The sequence below is a fragment of the Pyrus communis genome, chromosome 3 (genome assembly GCF_041283825.1).
Source record: "Pyrus communis isolate YQ-2024b chromosome 3, ASM4128382v1, whole genome shotgun sequence".
Lineage (NCBI taxonomy): Eukaryota > Viridiplantae > Streptophyta > Magnoliopsida > Rosales > Rosaceae > Pyrus > Pyrus communis.
In genome coordinates, this window is record NC_142567.1 from 26579733 (window position 1) to 26604580 (window position 24848).

The window sequence follows — 24848 nt, forward strand, 5'->3', positions numbered from 1 at the left end:
TGAATCACGTGATGAATGACTGTGAGAGAAACGTTGTATGCATATGTGACCAAACGCTATCCTTGCATGACACAGTTTAATCACCATCATAGTATTCATTGTAATTCATAAGTTTATAATGTGAAACAAGAAAGGGAGTGATGCTTGCTTCTAACTTGTCTTGAGGGAAAATATTGACCGAAGGGCAAAGCTTTGTCATATACTGGTGCTTTCATTGTACAGAGCAGGGCCTTTCACTCTGAAGGAATTGGGAAAACAGTGGGTGGTGGCCCTTTGCGTTCACGCATTAGCAGGGTACCTAACCCACAGAAAAATCCAATGGCAGTAGAAGAAGAATAACAATGTGCATGCCGGGTCCCTCCCGACGTTTTTGACAAACTGTAGTTTGAGTCTCCGACAGGATATGAAGCGTAGATTTCTTCACAGGCAGTATCCAATCGTCTCTCAGCCTTGGATGGTCCCCAAAACAGCCATCGGAAAAGGAAAATGCTAGTTCCAGTCACGGGATGAGTGATTAATTTTTTGACCATAGATGTATTTGAGTTTCGTGTCTATTTAGAGTTAGAATCACTCACGCATAAGTGGATGACTGTGGTCGTGGCAGTTCTCTCTTTTGCACAAAGCTAGTCCAACAAGCGAAGTTTGAGTTGCATTGTAGCTATAGCTTACATTATGTTTGGATGAAGAAACTAAATTTAAATTTGGACAAAAGTCATAATGTATAAATTGACATTCACCAATTCTCTTGGAAAAAAAAAACTTGGGAATTTGGGACCTCCAATTCTCAAATTTAAATTCTAAGTAAACTATTGTCATTTCAAAATTTTCATAAATGAGAGTTCAAAAATAAAAAATACAAAATACAAAACAACTCAATCATGAGTGGCCACCACCACCACCCACCATCATCATCACCATCACACTTGCCACCACCACCACATATTGTCTCACTTGCAGTTGCCGCCGCCACCATCCACCGTCATCACCCACCATAATCACCATCTCGCCACCACTACTAGCACCTCTAATCTAGTATCTCTCATTTTACATTAATAACTCTATACACATATTGAAAATTTTATATTTAAATTTCATTATTCTTTTAAGTTAATCAAACAAAAAAAATTCATCTATTGAAGAAGCCTTGGCTAAAGGACTGCAACATCTTAACATAATTGGCTTGATAATTTGTTGATACACATTCAATACTGGAGTAGATATTAACAATATCTTATTTATTCATAGTTTTATAACTTACGCCACCATTCCTAATTTTTGGGCAACAACTTTGGCCAATGCAACTCCCTTAACAAATGCAGCTACCTTCACCAATTTGAAGCACCACCCCAATTCCATATTAGCAAGTAGGAAAAGGATTCTCATATTTTACAAGAAATTTGGCGCCGTCTATTTTTCAACCTTCACTTCATATTATTCTTGCAAATATCAATTTAATTTAAAATCATTTACCAATATGATTCTCGATTTCTCGTGATGAAATTTTAATGTTTGTTAAAATACTTTCCAAAGAAAAAATGATTGAGGTACTATGTTGTGAAACTAGAAAAATAGACGATTTTAATGGTTGAAATTTAAAGAACAAAGAAAATAAAATTTCATCATTTCAAATTATGTTATTAAGAATTCCATAATAATTTTAAATTTCCTCATCTACATGCAAAATTAACAAGAAATCAATGTGGTAGGACATGGGGTGGTAAGTGTTGGACTATTTGGTTTTGCTTTGGAGTCATGGACCCTAGTGAGTACCACAAGGGTCTGAACCGTGCATTACAAGACAAATTAAAGGAGCAAACTAGAGAGTGGTAAATGCGTTGCTCAAGGTTAATTGGATGAATGTATCATCATTGACCATTCATTCACTTGATGGGTGTGGGTACCTATATGATACGATGTTTCTTGATAGAGACTGAAACTGTAATCCAGAGTCCCTAGCACCAGATCCTAGAGTGGGATCGGAGATATTGTACCGAGTAACCTGGAAATCCTCTCGTATCGGAGATTTTGATTTTACTTTAGGTTTATTGAGGATTCACATAATGAGAGCTTGTAGATACGAAGAAATATATTTCAATTGTATGTAAGAATATCTTTCAAAGAGAAATGTTTTTGTGATTTGTCTTGAAAAAGGAGAAATATAGATTAGTTAAGTTCACCTTAGTGCCAACAAACCGTTTTTTCATATTTAGTAGTTTTCAATTTTTAGTTTTTGAAAACTAAAAACTCTTTCAAGAAAATGAAAAACTGATTATTGAAAGTTAAATTTTGAAAACTCAAAGAATGCAGTTTTCACTTCTTTTGTTTTCATTTTTTATTTTTATGAAAATTGAAAGTGGTTACTTAACAAGTTTTTCAGTTGTTAAAAAAGTGAAAACAACAATTGAAAATTAAAAAATAAAATGATTATCAAAGTACTCTCAAGAGTATTATAATTGATTGAAATTTTACCCAATGCTTATTGGAGGAATTGACTTTGTAGACTCAAAACAGGAGAGTATCCCCTCTCCCTTCACTTTTCTTTTTCTTCTACTTTGCAATCAAGTCCTATCGAAAATCAAACCCCCAATCAGTCCATGGTTGTAGAAACCACTTGGTGAGATGTAAGTTCTTACCAATTGTTTCTTAATGATTAAATTTTGTTGCTTCATATTTGGAAGATTTGAAGTGACCACTGGCTCAAAATCATTTCTTCTCATAAGATAAATATGGGATTAGATAATGTCTTTGCCAAATTTGAGGGGTTTGTATTGCAAATTAATGTATAGGGACCCACTATTGGAAATTATTGAGGGCTGCTGCATGGAATATTCTGTTTTGGTCTCGGGATGTGATATGACAACTAGACCTGATAATTTTTTGCATAATTCATTAACTTCACACGAAACAATATAAAATAAACAGGTTTTGGTCAATTTGTTAACAAATCGGATCATTATCAAGTCACTCATTAAAAACACTTTATAATACCGTTTATGATAAGTAAACAACACGAAAAACGACCTGTTTACTAGGTCCTGACACTATGTAGTACCTGAAAGACAACGTGTTTTAATATTTATGTGGCAATATAGTATTTAATATGTTGTTTTTCATTTGATTATTTATTAAATTACAATATGACGAGAAGAGTGACGTTCCAATTACTCCTTAAGTTTTGTAGCCATATGCAGGGAACCTACTAGCTTTTATTTTCCCAATTTTTAGGATTTTCTTGTAATCAGATTAAGTGGTTTTAATCTTCTTTATTTCATGTTCATTGATCTGTTGTAAATAGGACGGGTATTACACAAAAATTATACGAACACAGAAAACACAAAGCCAGACGTTTCCCATTGCATCTCTATTAACCAATGATGCTAGCTCAATGATAAAAAAATTTATGGTTCACCATATTATAACAACTAGAATAAAAGTACCATGCAACTAATGCATGACATGAACACTGAAAAGTTTTTCCATACCAAAACCAACGATACATGCTTAGCATAGTTTTTGGGGAGTCTCTTAACTTTGAGCAACTCCAAGAGATTCTGTAAAAGAATCAACATGAATTTAAACAAAATGATAAGTGACTCCTTAAATTTACAGAGCAATTATTCATCAATTAAATATTAAAAAAATAATAAAACTTAAGGGTAAATCCTTGAGCAAGGAGAAAAAGAACAGTGAGAATGATGTTTTAGCAAGTGGGTTGAGTTTGAATTGTTAATAATAAAATATTCGAAGTTTGTTAAAAGAGAGAGTATTGTTTGAGATAAAAAGTTAACTGAGTATCTAAATTTTTTTTTTAATAGTGTTCATTTACTAGTTTAACAAAAATTTAAAGCTTCTCTTAAAAATGCTCTTATGTAGCACCTGGGAATCCAATCCAGTTTTCAAGTAGGTTGGGAGTTTTTATGGAGCTACTGCGACCAGCCCATGAAACCCTATGGGTCCTTCAGTCCACCCAAATAAAGAATGTGTTTGGCATTGAGGAGTAGATAGGAATATAGCACCACACGTTGAAATGGTAACTTTCTCGTCACACTAGCTGCGAGGATATTCTTATGTTATCAGACATTTGCACCATACTTGTACCTAAGCAATAATCAATCCGACACCATACATGGCAAATCTAAGAAATAAACAACTCTTATGAGAAATTTAGATTTACAGTCCGGCAACATAAGTGTCACAATACTTAATTTCTTCAAAACCTCACTCAAATAGCTTGTGATTTTAAGAGTTAATACGAAAATTTGATTGATACCAGACGTCACCAGTGACAGAATACTGATGCCATACAAGTTGCCCTCCAGCTTTAAAAAAAAATTCAATATTAAAATCTACTGTGTTATAAATTCAAATTAAATAAACAGACATGCTTTTACACTACATATTTCTATTCCTGTATATTGATTGAGAATAGTAATGAGAAAAACAAATTCCCAGCAACAGCGTCTTAGTTCAGCACCAACCAACTCACAAGCAACCGCACTCCACTGGAAACGGGAAATATGAACAAGCTACATGAACTTCAAGCTCTTACACCATAAACGTCTATATCAAAATTGCCAGGTTCATTTGACGGATCCACGATGTTATGGTCGATCCTATTCTTCCTAATACTACTGCCATATTTCCCTTGTCGCAGCCAACTGAACACGTAGATTTTGAACTTTCCTTATGGATGGTACCGAGAGAAAATTTACTGCAAGCCTTGAGCGCAGTGGTGCCGTTACAGGCATTGCAGACATAGCTCAGAAAGTTTTCGTAGTCCTACAACAGGAAAAGAATGTCATTTCCTGAAAATCCCGATGATAGAACGATAATCAAAATAACCATCAGCAGTGCAAATGAATAAAAACCACATATGCATAACCCAAACTTGGTGACAATCGTAATAGCATTGAGAAATATGATCATGAGAAAGGAACAAACCTCATAAAGTGGCTTTCCATCCACAACTACCTACGGCACATACTGATGCGGAGGCTGGAGTGCACTGGTTTCAGCTGCATATTGTAGCTCAAGCTGCCAGAGAGTAATTCCGCTTATATTTTGTTTCCCTTTTCATAAAAGTCACATAACAAACGAGGAAAAGAGAAGCGGAATTTGCACTGTCCTACTCAACAGAACACCAGAGGTTGTTCCAAAAATGACATGATCAAGAATCAGTGAAACGTCAAAAAGAAGTTTCAGCGTGATCCCTCCTACGCTTCACCTCTACCTAACGCTGTTTTTGTGTACATGCCTGAATAATTAATGAGCTGAATACAAGAAGCAGAGAAAACTAACCTCTTTACCATGCATGTCCACTGCCGTAGCATTCAGTAATAGGCTTTGAATCCAAGCCCAGTTTCTCGTAACATGACTCCCACTGGGGCTGCTTGTGCTCATAAACCAAACTCTTGGCGCAATAAACGAAAGGAAAAGATCATTCTGCACAACAGTGACAGTGAACCAGAAGTTAGCAATTTAAGCTTAAATATTACTTTCTGTTAAGTCCAACATAACTCCATAAATGGCATCCAAATTAAGATACATTTCTGTAAAACCAACCGACAACCCTATATAGTACGAACACTCAATAATCCAAGTAGATTGAAATACATAACGAATCTACGAAAATTTCTACAAAGAATTCATTAGATAAATCTAAACGGTTTAACTTAACCCCATAAACACCCAATAAGCTCTTCCCTTCTCTTATAAGCACACGCAAGGTCCCTCATTTTTACGAAGTGGCGAATTTTCAAGGCTTACCAGTGCAGACCAGATCTCAGTTGCACAGGCTTCCACAGTGTTCAATAAACATTCAGATGGACCATGCTGCAACCATCAGAAATAACTAAGTCAATAAATTGAATTCGAATGCAAAGGAAAACCCAAGAAAACAGGATTGGATGAGAGGACCTGGCAAGTGAATGTGTCATTGCTTCTGAGCTTGGCATTACCCCAAGGAGAAAGCTTGAGATCAACAATGGAGATCAGCTCGTCTTTGAAGAGCTTGACAAGGTGATTCACAATGAAGTTGGCGCTGTAGGGGCAAGGGGACTCGTAATACAAAGCCAGCGAAACTTTACCAGAATCCGAAGGCGGAGTTCTGTCTGCAGAAGACGAAGGGGGTGTGAACACATCAACCAAGAAGAGGCAAAACAGAAGAGAAAAAGAAAGGGTTCTACTTTCGAGCCAAGAGGAAGCCATTGGACTAGGAAAGCTGAAAGAGAAAGGAAGAGCTTATTAGGTGTTTATGTGGTTGTCACTGAAGCGTTAATTACCCCTTTTAAAAAGTAATTTATGCATACGAAGGTAATTTGCTGGTAAGTATGAAATCAGTTAATTTTCAACAACCACGAAAGTTTCCATGGCAATAGTATTAAACATTACCAACAAACTACAAGTTGATACATATTCAAAAGTAATTTCTTCTCATAGAGCAAAAGAAATTATTTTCATACACACGTCAAATTGTAATTTGTGTGCATAAACGAATTCAATGAGCCAAGTATGATCAGATAGAGAGAGACCTGGCAAGTGATGGTGCTGTCGGATCCAATCCTGGCGTTGCCGAAGGGATAGAGCTTCAGATAGTTGATGAAGATGATTCCGGTTTGAAGATGATTCCGACTGATAACTGTCGGGACACAGCGTTTCATAGTAGTGCTCCACTATGACTTTGTTGCTGCTGCTTCTGCTCTCGGAATAAGCGGCGGAAGTTGGAGAGGGCGAAACGGAGCAGAGGAGGAGGTGGTTAACGATGAAATTGAGGTTCCACCATAAAACCAATTAGCAATATGAGGGGTAGCCCAAGATGCACATAGCAAACTTTGTCCTTCACCGATGTGGGACAACTGTCAACACGCCCCCGCTTGTCAACACGTCCCGCACGTGTGGCGGACAGCGTTTCATAGTAGTGCTCCACTATGACTTTGTTGCTGCTGCTTCTGCTCTCCGAATAAGCGGCGGAAGTTGGAGAGAGTGAAACGGAGCAGAGGAGGAGGTGATTAATGATGAAATTGAGGTTCCACCATAAAACTAATTAGCAACATGAGGATTAGCCCAAGATCATATAACCATATAGCAAATCTTGTCAACACGTCCCGCACGTGTGGCGGACAGCGTTTCATAGTAGTGCTCCACTATGACTTTGTTGCTGCTGCTTCTGCTCTCGGAATAAGCGGCGGAAGTTGGAGAAAGCGAAACGGAGCAGAGGAGGAGGTGGTTAATGATGAAATTGAGGTTCCACCATAAAACTAATTAGCAATATGAGGAGTAGCCCAAGATCATATAACCATATAGCAAACCTTGTCCCTCACCGATGTGGGACAACTGTCAACCCGCCCCCGCCTGTCAACACGTCCTTGCACGTGTAGCGGATTTTCAAGCCTACACGTGGACAATAACTGGGTGACGTGGAGCGCGTACAGCTGTTTTGGCTTCACACGAGGACAACCCGTTCTGATACTATGATGAAATTGAGGTTCCACCATAAAACCAATTGGCAATATGAGGAGTTGTCCAATATCATATAAGCACATAGCAAACCTTGTATCTCACCAATGTGGGACAACTGTCAACAGTTAAAAGGGGTCACACAAAAATGACAATTCAATGGAGTTGAAATACAATCATGCCTTGGAGACATCGCAAGTAATATAACCACAACCATTTAATACAAAGACATACTTAGATCCCTGATAAGTTTCGTGTTCCTGCAGTTTCATTTATGCCCTCAGCAATATCCTTGATAATATGACGATTCGCCATTGACGGCATATTTAGAATCTTGATGTTTGGAATGTGAGAAATCTTGTGCCACTCCTCTCCACTGCCTTCTCTGCAACGTTCGGCAAGTTTCAGACACACAAAAATGGAAAGACTCTGCAGCGGTATTTTGCAGAGGAAGTCTGGCAGCGTTTCTGGCGCATAGCATTGCCCTTTTAACTGTGAGGCTGCCGTGGAGCTGGTTCAAGGTTCTCAAATCCCCAGCTTGAAATGCTTCGCCGTTGTCAATAGAAACTATAGGGCACACGTCTAGTGTGTGCAAATTTGTTAAGCTCCCAATCCCTTTCGGCAAGTACTCCAAACCGCTCAACCCCACGTACAGATGCTTTAAGCTTACCAACTTTCCCATGTTACCAGGCAATTTTTTAAGTGAATTGCATCTCCGAAGGTCTAAGGTGTACAAATTGCATAAACCGCAAATGGTGTCCGGTAATTTCACCAAATTCTGACTCCCAGACAAATCAATCTGTCTCAGATGTATTAATTCACCAATCTCCTCTAGGAGTTCTTTGATGGAACTCTGAGACAAATTTATTGTCCTAAGACATTTAAATTGTGAAATAGTGTACACCTTATCAACATTCAATTGAATTATTGTGAGCGTACGTAGAGTCTTGCAATAGTCAGAAGTGGTAGAATGTAAAGTTGGACTATCAACTACAGACGTTAAGGTCAAATGGCGAACCTTACTGCCCAATACCTCTATTTCACGATTAGCCCCCTCAGCCTCTGTAATCAAACATTCCTTCTTGGTGATAAATTGCACTAAGTCATGTAGAATATCATGCATCTTGCAATGCATTACTGTAGCAGTGTCATGGTCTTTCACAAAATCTTGAAAAAAGATAGTGCAACCAAGTTATCAAAAATAGTTTGACCTAACTTTTCCTTATCTTTATTCTCTTTTGAATTAAGATAATCTTGTGCCATCCAAAGATTAATCAAGTTATCCCTAATAAACTCATAATCTTTTGGGAAAAATAGCACAATATAAAAGGCAACATCTATCTCTTGGGGCCAAATCATAATAACTTAGAAATAATGGTTGGAAAACTTCTTGCTCCACTTCTTTCCAATCCCATATTTTACTATTCAAAACGTCCAACCATTCCCTCATTTTTCTCTTATCGCGCATCATACTACCTAAAGTCTTTGCAATAAGAGGCAAACCCTTGCACTTCTTTACAATTTCCTTACTAATATCTCCAAACACCGCACACTCTTCTACTTCCCTATTTGGAAATGCCATATGATTAAAAATTGACAGACAATTCTGTTCACTTAACTCTCCAAGATTAGTCGTGTGAGGAGTTGCTCTCATCATACTAGCAACACTTTGTTTTCGCATGGTAACCAATATTCTACTACCCTCAGTACCATTTTGCATCAATGAAAACTTTAACTTGTCCCACTTTTTGCGATCTTCAATCCACACATCATCCAACACAAGAAGAAACCTTTTTTCCCTAATGGATTTAGACATGGATTGTAAGACACGATCCAACTCATTTGAACTTGGGGAGGCATCACCACTAATTGCTTTGGTGATCATTATCACATCAAAAGGTTCCGACACACAAACCCATATTCTCTCATGCAAATGGGCTTTAACATTGACATCGTTATAGGCTAGTTGAGCTAAAGTTGTCTTTCCCATACCTCCCATCCCTACAATAGGGATGATGAGGAGCCCCCTCCCTTCTTCACTAGTATCACTCACCAACTTCCTTATCAAACTCTCTTTTTCCTTTTCTAGACCAAATATCTCAGATATATCGACAAAAGACCAAGTTTGCTGTTTTTGAATGACATTTTCAGTGAGTTGAAAATTATACATTTTTCTTTGCTAATAAATCTCAGCTAACCTCTCATTTAGGTCCCTTATCTTCACAGCAATTTCACGACGGTTAAGTACCTCCCCGGCTTGGCCAAGACAAAAACAACAAGCGAAAATAGAGAAACATGCCTTTCTTTGAGGAGCAATATGAGTTACACCTTCTCTTTCTGGTTTCTCAACCTTTTGTCTCAGAATCTCAGTATTCCACTCATCCAGCACGTCCACCATCTGGTACGATATTTCCTTCAGGTTGTCCAGCCAGTTTTGCACGTTGGCCTCCTTAATTTGCCTTTGCTTTGCATCCTCAAGCACAGATTCGATAGCTTCCAGGTTGCTAATGAACTCTTCAACTTCTTTCTTAGCGTTCAGAACAAGTTTCACCTCGTCCGCTACATATTGATAAGTTGTTGAAGCCAACTTTTCTAGTAATGTGGAAACCAGCACATCAACCATTTTCAGGGTTCGAAACTTAGAAATTGATTGAGAGCGGAGAAGAAGAAATCGGGAAGGGAAGTATGCGTGAAGAGGAAATGCAGGATGGTTCCCGTTTCCCTGTCGGCTTTATATGGTGACTTGTTACCAAGATGGGAATATGGTGACTTGTTACCATAAAGATTTTGCCTCTGATGCTACTGTTTAGTGTTTACTGTCAGTGGACGCAAGGGAATAACGAAAATTTTAGGAGCGAATGTGAATGCCTATCCAGCAAGCAACTTAATTTCTTTTGAGCCTAAACATTATTCTCAGAATCTGAATGTCTTCCTTGGGTGTAGACTTCCTACCGGAAATGAAACCTTTCGTTTGGGTGGCCGTTTGTTAGACTATGAATCTAAATCATTGATCATGCTGATTCTTATCTAAAACTTCTGAGTAGATTCTGACATGAAATAAAACCGTCTACAACTGGAGTTATAAACCCAGCAGCCGTTCATAAGATAATACATAATACAAAAAATTTAGATTTGTATGTTCGCCAGAACATCCCTTAATAAATTTGGGATAAAATATCATAGCAAGGGCTGAAGTTGAACCTAAAGCGAAAGCATTTGTATCACCGCAGGGCTCTTCTACTGAATTGTCATATTTTTAGTGTCTGCAAAACTGGGGCAGAATAGGCAACGCGCTCAAACTCAATCATGTCTATCCAAAAACTTCTCTATCAGCACCGAAAATGCAGCAAAGCCGGCACAACCAACACAGGCCGCTTGTGGACCAGCTACAACAGGACAACATAAGGAGGTGTAAGAGTAATCTTAACATGCATGAAAACAAATTATGCAGATAGCAGGACTATAATGAGAATAACACCAACAATGCCGGTACTTGTCTGATTTACTCATTCTTTCACCAGTGATATCACATATATTTCAGGGAGGCTTACTCGATGACTGTGCTCTAACCCAAGTCAAGGCCAGGGCAAGGGAGTGTTCCATGAAAGGAAGTTACCAACATTCTACATAACTAGAGTCATGGGGTCTGGATTCCTGTTTTGACCTCATAGGGAGCAAAAAAAAATAAGAACCTATGGCTGAACTCAGTTAAAGAGTGTTGAAGCTCTGATTTTAACTATGATAGCAGATTAAGTAAGTAGGCATATGAAACCACTTAATATTTTAGGTTATCGTGATGTATCAATAAGTACAACAACGAATCAACCAATAATTACTTGATTCAAAATGAATCCTTGGACAAGAGAAGAAACCATGTCTGCTTCTGCAAATTAATGTCAATGATCAGCTCAATATCGACCTAGAACTAAGCACTAACCCCTTAGGCATATGGTTTTAGTTTCAAAAGTTTACGTTAGGATGTTTTGGATTTCTAATAACACCATTCATCAGCTATGCCAAGCATATTACCTATCTTCCCCACCCCTTGTCTCAATAAAAACAGTTCAAACCAGCAGCTCAAACGAACATATATTTTCAAACACTGCTAAACAAAAAGATGGACTTTCCAAAGGAGAAGATAGGGGACACAATAGTACAAATAGAATCATTATGGTGATGAGCCTCAAAGCGGAGTTGATAATGCTCATTATATAGACTACGTAAGGCCCTAGATTTACGGATTTCATTGAAAGTATTAGATCTCCATGTCAGTTTAAAGCCTTGTAAATCAATGATGAAAACATGTAAACTGATGGAAAATTGGTTACCTTTGGCTGAGAGTGCACCACCAGTTACACATCCAGCAACAACTGTATTTGTTGTGTCATGTTTAGCTCGTGCCTGAAAACAATAATCCAGAATTAGTCCCTACATCAAAGAAATTAAAACTCAATGGTCGCATAAAAATTAAGATCATGAATTTTGACATATCCCAAAATACCTTTTCAACAACACACTCAGCAGCTGAGAAAACAAATCCCATAACTGCAAATGCTTTTGCTGAACTCCAACTCCTCCGGCCCATCGACTTTGCTTGGTAAATGAATTGCTGTTTACCAGTCATTTCGTCTTGCATTAAAGGGGTGTCTAACGCTCCGAGAAGCAAACCCATCATCAACCCAAGCCCACCACCTATAAAATTCCCAAAGCTTATGATCAACATAATTAGATTTTCAGATCCTAAAAGCCTTGGAGAAGTACTGCTCACAAAGTACATCCGTTTACTATTAATTTCTATACACAAGTACAAGGAAAAACTCTAGTTGATAAACTTAAAAGCTCTCCTTGGTCATAGAAGCACTTCTTCAGGAAGCACTTCCAAGTGATTTTCTGGGCCAAAATCAAACGACAATGCCAATGTAAGCTTCTGGTAGAGTTTGCTATACTGAGCAAATCACAATACTCACTTTAAAATAAAGAAATTTAGACCTTTTTCAATACATTCAAACCCCAACAGTAACAAATTGGTGTGAACAACTATATCTATCACATCCTTACTGATACACCACTCTTCTGCACATTCTGAAACCCACAAAAATATAATTCGAGACAACAGACAAACAAAAAGACAGTACCTTTCCCACGTTTTCTCGGCAGCCAAACAGAGATAAAGGGAAAAAAATAAACCCAACAGAAAAAAGGCAGAAACTTTCCCACATTTTCTCAGCAACCAAACAGAGAAAGACGAAAAAAGAATCAAAACCCATGTGAGAAAATCCAAAAATTAAGCCAAAGGAAAGAACTTTAGCCATACCCATAACTCCACTAACAACGCTGCGTACGGCGCAGTTGTTCCAAATGTCTTGGCCGCGCATCTCCTCCACCGTGGGCAGCCGTATGGGCTCAATCGGCGGCTTCCCGACCTCTCTCGAGGCCGTAGGTTCGTTCTCCGGATTCGAGGCCATTGCTGTAAAGCTTGAATCGGCAGCCAAATCAGCAACAACCCATAAAATTCTCAGTTGATCTGGGAGTCGGACAAGGTGAAAATTTTGGATCGGTTAAAAAGGGTGGGGTTTTGGGTTCGCCGCCATAGACGTTTTGAGAGAAGTCTGAAACTTATTCGTGCGTGAAAAGAAATTGTAACCTTGGAATTTGACGGGGGATCGATTAGTCTTGGTAAGAGCCGTGGGCAGCAATTTACCCGCGTGCGGTGCTTTGACTCTGTTTTGTGGTGCTTTGACTATGTTTTTCTTTGGTTTTGGAGTAATCCGACGGTCATGATCTTTTATTTCTTTGGTTGTGGAGTAATCCGACGGTGGTTCTTACTTCCATCTCCCAATGGTTATTTAGTTCAACGAAGTGTAAGGAGCGTTTGTTTGCACTCGCTAGGTGGGACTGGACTGGATTAAACTAGCTGTTAGTTTAATACCGTGTTTGTTCCATGCTGGGATTAACATTAATGAGACTAAAGGGGACTCGCATGGACAAAACCCTTCACTAAGAGGTCTTAACGAGACCCCCCCAATAACCATGGGACTGCTAAGACCTTCATTGCGTCTTCATCTTCTCACGTTCTCTCTCTTCGTCATCCTCCATCTCCTCTCTCTGCTCGCGTTGCCAACATCGTCAACACTCGCCAACCCAGAATCGCATCGTCTGCTTGTTTCGAATCTCTCAGAACCCAGAACCTGTCGCATTCTCTCCCTGCTCTCACCGTCGTTTGATTTACTCTGATTCGAATCGCAAAACCTAGACCCGAAAGCCGATAGACAAAGCCCAAATTCGCTGAAATTGCAACTAACATTCAAAACCCAGATTCCATCGTAAATCCCAGACTCGAATTGCAAAACCAAATTCGTTAGAAGTTATGCACATCTTTCAATCACCAAACATAGCCAAGATCACACCACCAATCTCTCTCTCATTGCCCCAACCCACAATCACAAATGGGACCTCAAATTCGATCTTCAATCAGAGAACCCACGAGCTCAGTTTCCAATTCGACAGAATTTCGGTGATTTAAGGTTTTCAAATCGAATTTTTGGTCCTGCATATACAAGTGAGCTTGAAGGATTTGATTTTTCTGGGATTTAATTTTCCTTATGAAGGATTACAATTACAATTACAACTATGGAGGGTTTGCAGAAGTTGATTGGGTTTTGGGTTGGGTGCTTTGCGTTCTTCATCTCATTTTTTTTTTTTTTTAAATTTAAATTACCTTATTTGTTATGTTCTTTAAATTTCAGAATATTTGATGGATTCTTTGAATCTGGTACTCCAAACAAGGTGAGCAATTATTTGGAATTGGGGATTTTTAAAGGTGTTTGGTTGGTGAGAAAATTGAAAGAGAAAACAAAAGAAAATGGAATGGCAATTAGTAAGAACTGGGGAATTGCATGAAAGGAAATGGGATTTTGAAAGGTGTTTCGTTGGTTGATTTTTTGCAAACGGGATTCCATGAAAGCAACAAATGTTCAGGCCAAGCTTGCTGAAGGAAACAATCAAGAGACAGAGAGGATTGAGACGGATGGAGAAAAAATGGGGAAGTGGTGAGGCAGAGAAGACAAAGCATTCTGAAAAAAGGGTTTCTAGAAGAAAAAAAGAGGAAGAATTAATATAAATATTCTAGATATACTTCAAAATAATATAATTTTTTTAGTTTTGTTAATTATCCTGCTTCTTAGTCTGATACTGCATCAAACACTTCACTAAGGTACTCCAGCTTAGTCTAATTTAAGCCAGTCCAGCTTAGTCCCTGAAACTAGTCCAATCCGATGCAACAAACGCACCCTAAGAGTATCTCCAACAGTATCCATAAATGTAACTCTTTAAATATAAATTTTAATATAGACGATGACAAACGACACATTATGATAACAAAAAGGGAAAGAAATTCTCTTCGAATCTCTTCCACCAAAACTCACAGATCAAGTGATTCGGACTTTTGAAATTTAATCCAATGATTAAAATTATTATAACTTTTAAAAGAGATCCTAAATTTGAAGAACGAGTTTGACAACTTTCTTGAGGAGGGGATGTCGATGAGGATGGTATCCGCACTAGGATGGATAAGTATTATTGTTTTCCGTTATTATGATAAAGCGTCTTCTATACTCCCAATGTTCTCTATTAACTTTTATACAAGATGTTAACGTAGTAGTATTTCAAAGATTTTTTATGCACTTTCATGTAATAACTTATGACAGTGCATTATCGATTTACTAATCTATAATTAGTTGAAAAAAATATAATTTTGCTATATTGACGACACATAAAAAACTTAATTATAACTCTTTTGTTTTGATTTCGATTACAAATTAGTAAACATGTTACTAGCAAAAAAGTGTAACGTAAAATTTTTGTTGATGAGGAAAGAAAACAAATGAGTGGCTAGACTACTGGGGTCCCACATCCACAACCAATCAGATCCCCCCCAAAGTCCCCGCCTATTCTGAGCTCGACCACACTAAATCTCACTCTCCAGTCCCCCAACCCTAAAACCCCATCTCATTTTTCACTCGCCCATATAAATCTTAAGCCTCTCCGCCGTTTCGTCCCTCTGTATCCTCGTCCTCGCCTAGGGTTTCTGCATCTCACTTTGCAAACATGGTACTCTCTCTGTCTATCTCTTTCTATCTCTATCGCTCTCCTCTTCTTTCTCTCTCTAGAGATCTCTGTTGTGTGTATAACTGTTGGTTTTATGTTGTATTTTGCAGGCTAGAGGACTGAAGAAGCATTTGAAGAGGCTCAATGCCCCAAAGCATTGGATGCTCGACAAGCTTGGTGGTGCTTTTGTAAGTAAAACCCTAAAACCCTCTTCCTCAAATTTTAAAAAATGAAAAAACTTTCATTAAACCTGCATTCTCGTCCCTCATTGTGATTTGGGATTAATTTAAGTTTTAGTCTCAAATGTGTTTTTTTTAGGCTCCCAGATGAGAAAAAAAAAATGAATTTTTTTTCCGTTGATCTACAATTTTGGCTTGGGTTTAATGTGAAATTTGGTTTCAAATGTGTTTATTTGGGACCCCAACTGAATAAAAATGAAGAATTTCTTCAGTAAATTTACAATATTTTCCTTATGTTGATTTGGGTTTGATGGAAATTTGGTTTCAAATGTGTTTGTTTAGGCCCCCAAGCCATCATCTGGTCCCCACAAAGCCAGGGAGTGCCTTCCCCTGGTTCTTATTCTGAGGAACAGGTTGAAGTATGCACTCACATACCGTGAGGTTGTTTCAATTCTCATGCAGCGCCATATTTTGGTTGACGGAAAGGTTAGGACTGACAAGACTTACCCTTCTGGCTTCATGGGTACGTTCTCAACAATTTCACTAAATTTAGTACCAATTCCTTATTTTTTGAATGATTGTTTTTGCATTGTATCTGTGATGCGTAGAAATGTGCTTAAAGTTATGTTATTTGTCTTCAGATGTTGTTTCGATCCCGAAAACAAATGAAAATTTCCGTCTGCTCTTTGACACCAAGGGTCGGTTTAGGCTCCACTCAATTAGAGATGAGGAGGCAAAGGTTGGTTCTTATGTATCATTGCTTTCTAGTTTTGTGATTGTAATTTTGTTATTACTTGTGTAGAATGTTGCAATTGTGCATCAGGTTTTATTACTATAGTGTCATTTTGTTAATTAACAGATCTTACGTAACATGTTTCTCCGAAATGTTACATCTTATGTGCAATAAAAAAGATCTTAGATTTTAACAGGAAGAGACCTTCATATGACCTTTCTTGTATTTTTGTTAGATTCTTCAGCTTTAATATTCATTTCTAATGGTAGATCATATTGCTACAAAGTGTATTAGTGTTTCAGTTAGCTCACACTACAAATAAGAAGTTTTTGACCTTCTGTGGTAATCTAATTTTTTGTTTTAAATGTTTCTTCAAACCTAGGTTCTTTTAGTTTTATGGTTATTCTGCTTTTGCAATGTTGACATTGTTAATGGCTCAGAGTACTTTCTGAAATATTTCTAGCTTAGTTTTGTCGTCTACTTTTGGCGAGATAATTAACTATTTGACTTGGTATTATAAATTCCCTGAGCAGTTCAAGCTCTGCAAGGTTCGATCAGTGCAGTTTGGGCAGAAGGGCATCCCCTATCTTAACACTTTTGATGGACGCACTATTCGGTACCCTGACCCGCTCATCAAGGCCAATGACACTATCAAGCTGGACTTAGAGGCCAACAAGATCACTGACTTCATTAAGTTTGATGTTGGTAATGTTGTCATGGTTACTGGCGGAAGGAATAGGGGGCGTGTTGGAGTCATTAAGAACAGGGAGAAGCATAAGGGAAGCTTTGAAACTATCCACGTACAGGATGCCCTCGGACATGAGTTTGCAACCCGTCTTGGTAATGTGTTCACCATCGGCAAGGGTACAAAGCCATGGGTGTCTCTTCCCAAGGGCAAGGGTATCAAGCTAAGCATCATTGAAGAGGCAAAGAAGCGACAAGCAGCCGCCCAAACAGCTGCTACTGCTTAAACAATATGGCGGCGACTATATATTGTTGTTCCTATAGTTTTAGAATGGTACTTAGTTAAGCAGTTCGACTCTTTTCAGCTTATGTTCGAGGGATTTTATTTTTGTTTCGTTTTGTGGCCTGCGTTATGTTATGGATTATGAGATGCTGTACTGGCTTGAATCTTGTTATGTTTTGTGCTGGAATGAGATGTGTATTGAACCATTTTTAATCAGCTTGCTGCCTATATTATGCGGATATTTACGTCATCAACTGTTCACGTTGTTTGAACATTTGGCCCAAAAACTTTTCCATTTTTATCTATTTTCAAAATAATTTGAACAATATTGTTTATCGTCAAACATTTTGGTTCTTCAGTGAAAATTTTTGTTAAATTGAAGAAAGCACCAGTGCAAAGGAAGGGGTTGATTTAACAAAAATCCTCTTAACATAACAGAGATTTCTCATGACCAAAACGATTGAAGGAATGATATTGGGAAAACCAAACGGTTAGAAAATAGACAAGAAACCAACATTTCCAATGAACATTAAGATTTAAGACTGTAAAAAAAGACAAAAAAATGGGAGAATTGTGAAAAGCACACTTGATCTGTTCATTGATGGCAGCTTCTGATTGGGCAGAGTATTTTTGGCGAGCGAGAGAAGCATGAGGGACACTGGGGACAAGAAGGAGCTCCTTCTTGACCTCTTCCGATGGCTCAAATTAACACCACCTCCAATGTGGGTCTGTTATTAGCCTCATTTTTGGCAAATATTATCAACCGACCTGAACCATGGAATTGACATTCTGGCGACCACCAAAGTTGTTCAAGAGCCTGAGGCCGCAAAGGTTTGGCCTCTGTGTGATTGTTGGTGAAGAAGAAGGGCTTAATGGTAAAGGCATTGTGTATAGAGAGAGAGAGAGAGAGAGAGAGAGAGATTTTTTTTTCTCACTTTGTTTATTTAACCTATTGCTCTGCAGTTCAAATAGTGTCATTGGTGTCTTCTTCCTGGTACGTAACTTCGTTACCGCCAACGACCTCCCAAATATCTTAGCCTTGTAAGACTAATGGATGTCGCACGTATTGTAATTTTGTTGTTGAGCTTCTTGATTCCTCCAACTACTTGAAGATCACATGTCGTGTAGTGCGACTAAAATGACTCAAATTTTGAGTTATATTGAATCTTGTAAAAATCCTTAAAATTCATTGGAAAACGTGGGTTATAACTCACAGTTGTGAAAAAAATTGAAATTTTTAGTTTAAGAAATATTTTGTGTATGAGTTAATGAAAATGCTGCAGAACCTTTGGATGTGATCCTACGGTTTATTAGGTCTCGAAATGTTGATTTTAAAGTTGAAAAAAATAGAAAAATAATATAAACTAATAACTAGGCCCCCAAAGAGATTTGTAGGTGGTGAAAATCTTTGGAATGTCCTAAATTAATTTCAAAAACATGTGGTGCGACTAGAATAACTTAAATTTTGGCTTATAATGAATCTTGTAAAAGTTCTCAAAATTGAGTGGAAAACGTTAATTTTGCAAGACCTTTGGATGTGATTTTATCCTTTATTAGGTCCTGCAAACCATTTTTCATTAATTTTTAAAGTTGAAAAATAAAGAAAATAATGAAAACTAATAGTGGGGCCCCCAAAGAGAATTGTAGGTGTCCGAAATCTTGGGAATGTCCTAAATTAATTTTAGGAAACATATGATATGACTAGAATGACTCTAACTTTGACTTATAACGTATGTTGTAAAAGTTATCAAAATCGATTGGAAAACTATGGTTATAAATAACAGTTTTTGTGAAAAAATAGAAATTTTTGGCTTTAGAAAATATTTTTTCGGAGTTAAGGAAATTATTGCAAGACTTTTGGACGTGATCCTACAATTTATTAGGTCTTGAAACTATTTTTTATTGATTTCTACATTTGAAAATAGAGAAATATGAAAATATCTTTAACTTTTGGTTTTAAATTGTTGATTTCAAGCATTTAAATATGAATTATAATAGAAATTTCACAAAAACAATATATTTTGAAGAACATGAATATGATAGTTTGTTGTTATAATAAGAGAAATAAAAAAATTAATAGATTAAAAAAAACTGAAAAACAAATAATTTGGTAGGTGATCGGTATGAAGCTAGCGACTCTTTTTTAGAAATAAGTCGCTAACTTAATAGCGACAGTTTCCCATGAGGATCGGTCTAGACTACCGTTTGTATCTTTTCTATTTATCTTTTTTTATAATTTTTCTCTCCTTTTTTCTTTTTTTCATTGAATTTTTTTTCTTCCTACGTTACTTTAATTAGATTCAAATACCTTTAGATTATTATCCTTGTTTTTTATTTTTTTTTAACGTAGATTATAAGAAAATTTTCACAAAAAATACATCTTGTGGAACATAATAAAGATGATAATTTGGTTTTGTGTATGAAAAAAAAAACGAAAATTTAACAAAAATAAAGTATAAAATAAATAAAACTAATGATTAGGGTTCTAGACTTAAGTAGAAACTAACTTCTTCTGCACCACCAACTTTATCTTTGCACGTATCTTGATTGTTTTAGATTACTCTAGAAATGAGTTATTATTAACCAATTTTTAGAGTTACGTAGAAATTTCTTCACAAACAGTACATTAGGCTTGATTAAATATGGGCTCTTTGGGCTGCTGTTGATCCTCAACGGCCTCTGTCACGTCCTCCTCCTCCTCGCCTAGGGTTTCTGCGTCTCACTCTGCAAACATGGTACTCTCTCTCTTGCTCTCTATCTCTATCGCTCTCCTCTTCTTTACCTCTCTAGGGATCTCTTTTGTGTGCCTAACTATTGGTTTTAGGCTCCCAAGCCATCATCTGGGCCCCACAAAGCCAGGGAGTGCCTTCCCCTAACTCTTATTCTGAGGAACAGGTTGAAGTATTCACAAAACATTCCCAATTCCTTATTTTTCTGAATGATTTTTTTGCAATGTATTTGTGATGCTTAGAAATGCTTAAAGCTATGTTATTTGTCTTCAGATGTTGTTTCGTTCCCAAAAACAAATGAGAATTTCCGTATGCTTTTTGACATGAAGGGTCTGTTTAGGCTCCGCTTGATTAGAGATGAGAAGGCAAAGGTTGGTTCTTGTACATCATTGCTTTCTAGTTTTGTGAATGTCCTTTTGTTAGTACTTGTGTAGAATGTTGCCATTGTGCATCGCGTTTTTATACTATAGTGTCATTTTGTTAATTAACAGATCTCACCTAACATGTTTGTCCGAAATGTTTAGTAGGTAACTTAGTTTTGGATATATATTGCTGGTAAAATGACATATGATACAGCTTACATCTTGTGTGCAATAGAAAACATCTTAGATTTTAGCAGGAAGAGAACTTCAAATGACCCTCTTTGAATTTTGGTAGTCTATCCAGCTTTAAAATTCGTTTCTGGTAATATCACAATGCTACAAAGTGTATTAGTGTTTCGGTTAGCTTAAACTACGAATAAGAATTTTTTTTACCTTTTATGTTAATTTTATTCTTAGTTTTAAATGTTCCTTGTAATATAGGTTCTTTAGTTTTATGTTTATTCTGATATGCAGTTCAAATAGCGTCATTGGTGTCTTTTTCCTGCTACGTAATTTCATTACCGCCGATGATCTCCCAAATATCTTAGCCTTGTAAGACTACAGGGATGTTGCCCACATATTGTAATTTTGTTGTTGAGCTTCTTGATTCCTTCAACTACTTAAAGATCGCCCATCATGTAGTGAGACTAAAATGACTCAAATTTTGAGTTATATTGAATCTTGTAAAAATCCTTGAAAGTCATTGGAAAACGTGGGTTATACTCACAGTTGTGAAAAAAAATTGAAATTTATAGTTTAAGAAATATTTTGCGTATGAGTTAACGAAAATGCCGCAAGACCTTTGGATGTGATCTTACCGTTTATTAGGTCTTGGAATGTTATTTTTAAAGTTGAAAAAAAATAGAAAAATAATATAAACTAATAGCAAGGCCCCCAAAGAGATTTGTAGGTGTTGAAAATCTTTGGAATGTCCTAAATTAATTTCAAAAACATGTGGTGCGACTAGAATGACTCAAATTTTGACTTATAATGAATCTTGTAAAAATTCTCAAAATCGATTAGAAAACATGGGTTATAACTCATAGTTTTGTGAAAAATTTGAAATTTTTAGTTTTAGGAAATATTTTGCGTGGGAATTAACAAAAATTTTGCAAGACCTTTGGATGTGATTTTATCCTTTATTAGGTCCCGCAAACTATTTTTCATTGATTTTTAAAGTTGAAAAATAGAGAAAATAATGAAAACTAATAGCGGGTTCCCCAAAGAGAATTGTAGGTGTCCGAAATCTTGGGAATGTCCTAAATTAATTTTAGAAAACATATGGTGCGAGTAGAAAAACTCTAACTTTGGCTTATAATGTATGTTGTAAAAGTTCTCAAAATTGATTAGAAAACTGTGGGTTATAAATAACAGATTTTGGGAAAAATTGAAATTTTTGGCCTTAGAAAATATTTTGCGTCAGAGTTAAGGAAATTATTGCAAGACTTTTGGACGTGATCCTACCATTTATTAGGTCTTGAAACTATTTTTTATTGATTTCTAAAGTTAAAATTAGAAAAATATCTTTGAATTTAGGTTTTAAATCGTTGATTTCAAGTGTTTTAAATATGAATTATAATAAAATTTGCACCAAATTTTTTTTTTTTTGAAGAACATGAATATGATAGTTTGTTGTTATAGTAATAGAAATAAAAAAAAATTAATAAATTAAAGAATTAAAAAGCAAAAATTTTGGAAGGAGGGATCGATAGGAAGCTAGCGATTTTTTATATAAAAGTCGCTAGCTTCATAACCACCCTCTTCGAAGATGATCGGTATCAAACTACCGATTGTATCTTTTTAATTTTTTTCTCCTTTTTTCTTTTTTTCCATTGAACTTTTTTTCTCCCTACGTTACTTTAATTAGATTCAAATACCTGTAGATTATTATCCTTGTTTTCGAATTTTTTGACATAGATTATAAGAAATTTCACAAAAAATACATCTTGTAGAACATAAAGATGATAATTTGATTTTGTGTACGAAAGAAAATGAAATTTTAACAAAAGTAAAGTATAAAATAAATAAAACTAATGACTAGACTTAAATAGAAACTAGCTTCTTCTGCACCGCCAACTTTATCTTTGCATGTATCTTGATTGTTTTAGATTACTCTAGAAATTGGTTATTATTAACCAACTTCTAGAGTAACGTAGGAATTTCTTCGCAAACAGTACATTAGGCTTGATTAAATATGGGCTCTTTGGGCTGTTGTTGATCCTCAACAGCCCTCCTCCTCCTCGCCTAGGGTTTCTGCATTGCACTCTGCAAACATGGTACTCTCTCTATCTATCGCTCTTTATCTGACATGCCCCGATCTTAATATTCCCCAAATGCCAGGATAGGCACGTACTGGCCGACACCCAAGGGTGACGAAAGCCATTTATTGAGTGCAAATGCTGAAAACAAGGGATAGATACTTATAACTATAAAAGAATAATGAATATGCATTTAAGGAACGTGTTCAAAGCATCCAACTAACTAGAATACTAAAAAAAAAAATATAAAAATTGAATGAACAAAGGAAAGAGGTAGGTCCTACACTGAGAGGACTTGAAGATACCGATGCAGAAGTGCCTTGATGTTGGGATTGTATGCCTTGATTCTAAGTCCTTAAGGGGGCGCAAAACAAACATGAGTGGACCCCTTCTAAAAATGCATGTTTTAATAGTAGAAATGCATACATGGAAAAACATGATTTAATAATTATGTTCTATGAAACGTTTTGAGATAACATGCTTATTGAGGCTATTAAAAATTATTACTATTTTTCCTATAACCCATGTTCTTATAGAATATCTGATAGATGACGATATAATATTTAGAACACGTTTAGAACACCTGTTTATAGTATAGGTGATGGATGACTTTATACTATGAAGTTGCTTTTCAATATATATATGTATGTTCAATGGTTTTGTACTTATCTAGTGGTCCCAATTCCGCTATGAGACGAAGGAATAGATTTCGGTCCGTCCTGGGCGACATTTATGGTGTTGGCATAGGGCCTGAAGTGTTTTTCCTCTGGCTATTAGCACAGGGACGGGAAGCCGGCATGGGGCCTGGAGAGATATTGGACATTCACTAGTGATTACGATATATATGAGTTATGATTTGAGACATTGCACGACATTCTAGGTTTTGGAAAACCTATTTTTATCATGCTATATGTGTTTTCATAAAACCTAGGGGTTTGTATATTGATAATTGTTTTACTCTATATTTATTCTATCACATCCCAATCTTGACTCCGCTGTAACACAATATTGTCCGTTTTGGGCCCCATCATGGTTTTGTTTCTAGGAATTTACGCGAGAACTTCTCAGTGGGTCACCCATCCTAGGATTGCTCTCGCCTGAACTCGCTTAACTTCGGAGTTCCGATGGAACCCGAAGCTAGTGAGTTCCCAAAAGACCTCGTGCTATAGGAGGTGGGCATGTACATATAAGGCACATCACCCCCTCTCCGTTGGTCGATGTGGGATGTTACAATCCACCCCCCTCAGGGGCCCGAAGTCCTCGTCGGCACACTCGCACCGAACAGCAGTGTGGCTCTGATACCATTTTGTCACATCACAGTCTCGACTCCGTCGTAGCACGATATTGTCCGCATTGAGCCCCGGCCACACCCTCATGGTTTTGTTTCTGGGAACTCATGCAAGAACTTCCCAGTGGGTCACCCATCCTAGGATTGCTCTCGCCTGAACTCGCTTAACTTCGAAGTTCCGATGGAACCCGAAGCTAGTGAGTTCCCAAAAGGCCTTGTGCTATAGGGAGGTGGGCATGTACATATAAGACACATCACCCCCTTTCCGTTTGTCGATGTGGGATGTTATACTATCTCTATCGCTCTCCTCTACTTTCTCTCTCTAGAGATCTCTGTTGTGTGTATAACTGTTGGTTTTATGTTGTATTTGCTAGATGACTGAAGAAGCATTTGAAGCGGCTCAATGCCCCAAAGCATTGGATGCTCGACAAGCTTGGTGGTGCTTTTGTAAGTAAAACCCTAAAACCCTCTTCCGCAAATTTTTAAAAAATGAAGAAATTTTCATTAAACCTGCAATCTTGTCCCTCATTGTTATTGGGATTTAATAAATTTTTTTTCATTAATCTCTTCAAAAAAATAATAATAATAATTTTTTTTCATTAAATCTACAATTTTTGCCTTATTTTGATTGGGGTTTAATGGAACTTTCGTTTCACATGTGTGTGTTTAGGCCCCAAGCCATCATCTGGGCCCCCACAAAGCCAAGGAGCGCCGTCCCCTAGCTCTTATTCTGAGGAACAGGTTGAAGTATGCACTCACATACCATGAAGT

General features: G+C 37.0%; 2 protein-coding genes and 2 pseudogenes across 3 annotated transcripts; 1 reads left to right on the plus strand and 3 right to left on the minus strand.

Annotated features, from left to right (window-relative positions):
• Positions 1–4237: 4237 nt before the first annotated feature.
• On the minus strand, positions 4238–6922 carry LOC137716623 (gamma-interferon-responsive lysosomal thiol protein-like; annotated as a pseudogene). The gene is made up of 6 exons (XR_015961009.1): positions 6531–6922; positions 5917–6220; positions 5767–5832; positions 5299–5442; positions 4942–5034; positions 4238–4779 (listed from the first exon to the last, which is right to left on the minus strand). The product of XR_015961009.1 is annotated as a gamma-interferon-responsive lysosomal thiol protein-like (transcript).
• Positions 6923–7735: 813 nt separating this feature from the next.
• Positions 7736–10199, minus strand: LOC137715692 (putative disease resistance protein RGA1; annotated as a pseudogene).
• A 276-nt stretch (positions 10200–10475) lies between these two features.
• Positions 10476–13178, minus strand: LOC137715764 (Mitochondrial import inner membrane translocase subunit Tim17/Tim22/Tim23 family protein). Its single transcript, XM_068455108.2, has 4 exons — positions 12770–13178; positions 11957–12147; positions 11784–11856; positions 10476–10841 (listed from the first exon to the last, which is right to left on the minus strand). The coding sequence occupies exons 1-4, from the start codon at positions 12918–12920 to the stop codon at positions 10756–10758; spliced, it is 501 nt and encodes a 166-aa protein (XP_068311209.1). The 5' UTR covers positions 12921–13178; the 3' UTR covers positions 10476–10755.
• Positions 13179–15429: 2251 nt separating this feature from the next.
• LOC137715775 (small ribosomal subunit protein eS4x) lies at positions 15430–17656 on the plus strand. The gene is made up of 5 exons (XM_068455123.2): positions 15430–15564; positions 15672–15749; positions 16083–16263; positions 16382–16479; positions 17007–17656. Exons 1-5 carry the CDS (start codon positions 15562–15564, stop codon positions 17442–17444), a joined length of 798 nt encoding a protein of 265 aa, XP_068311224.1. The 5' UTR covers positions 15430–15561; the 3' UTR covers positions 17445–17656.
• The last annotated feature ends 7192 nt before the right edge of the window (positions 17657–24848 follow it).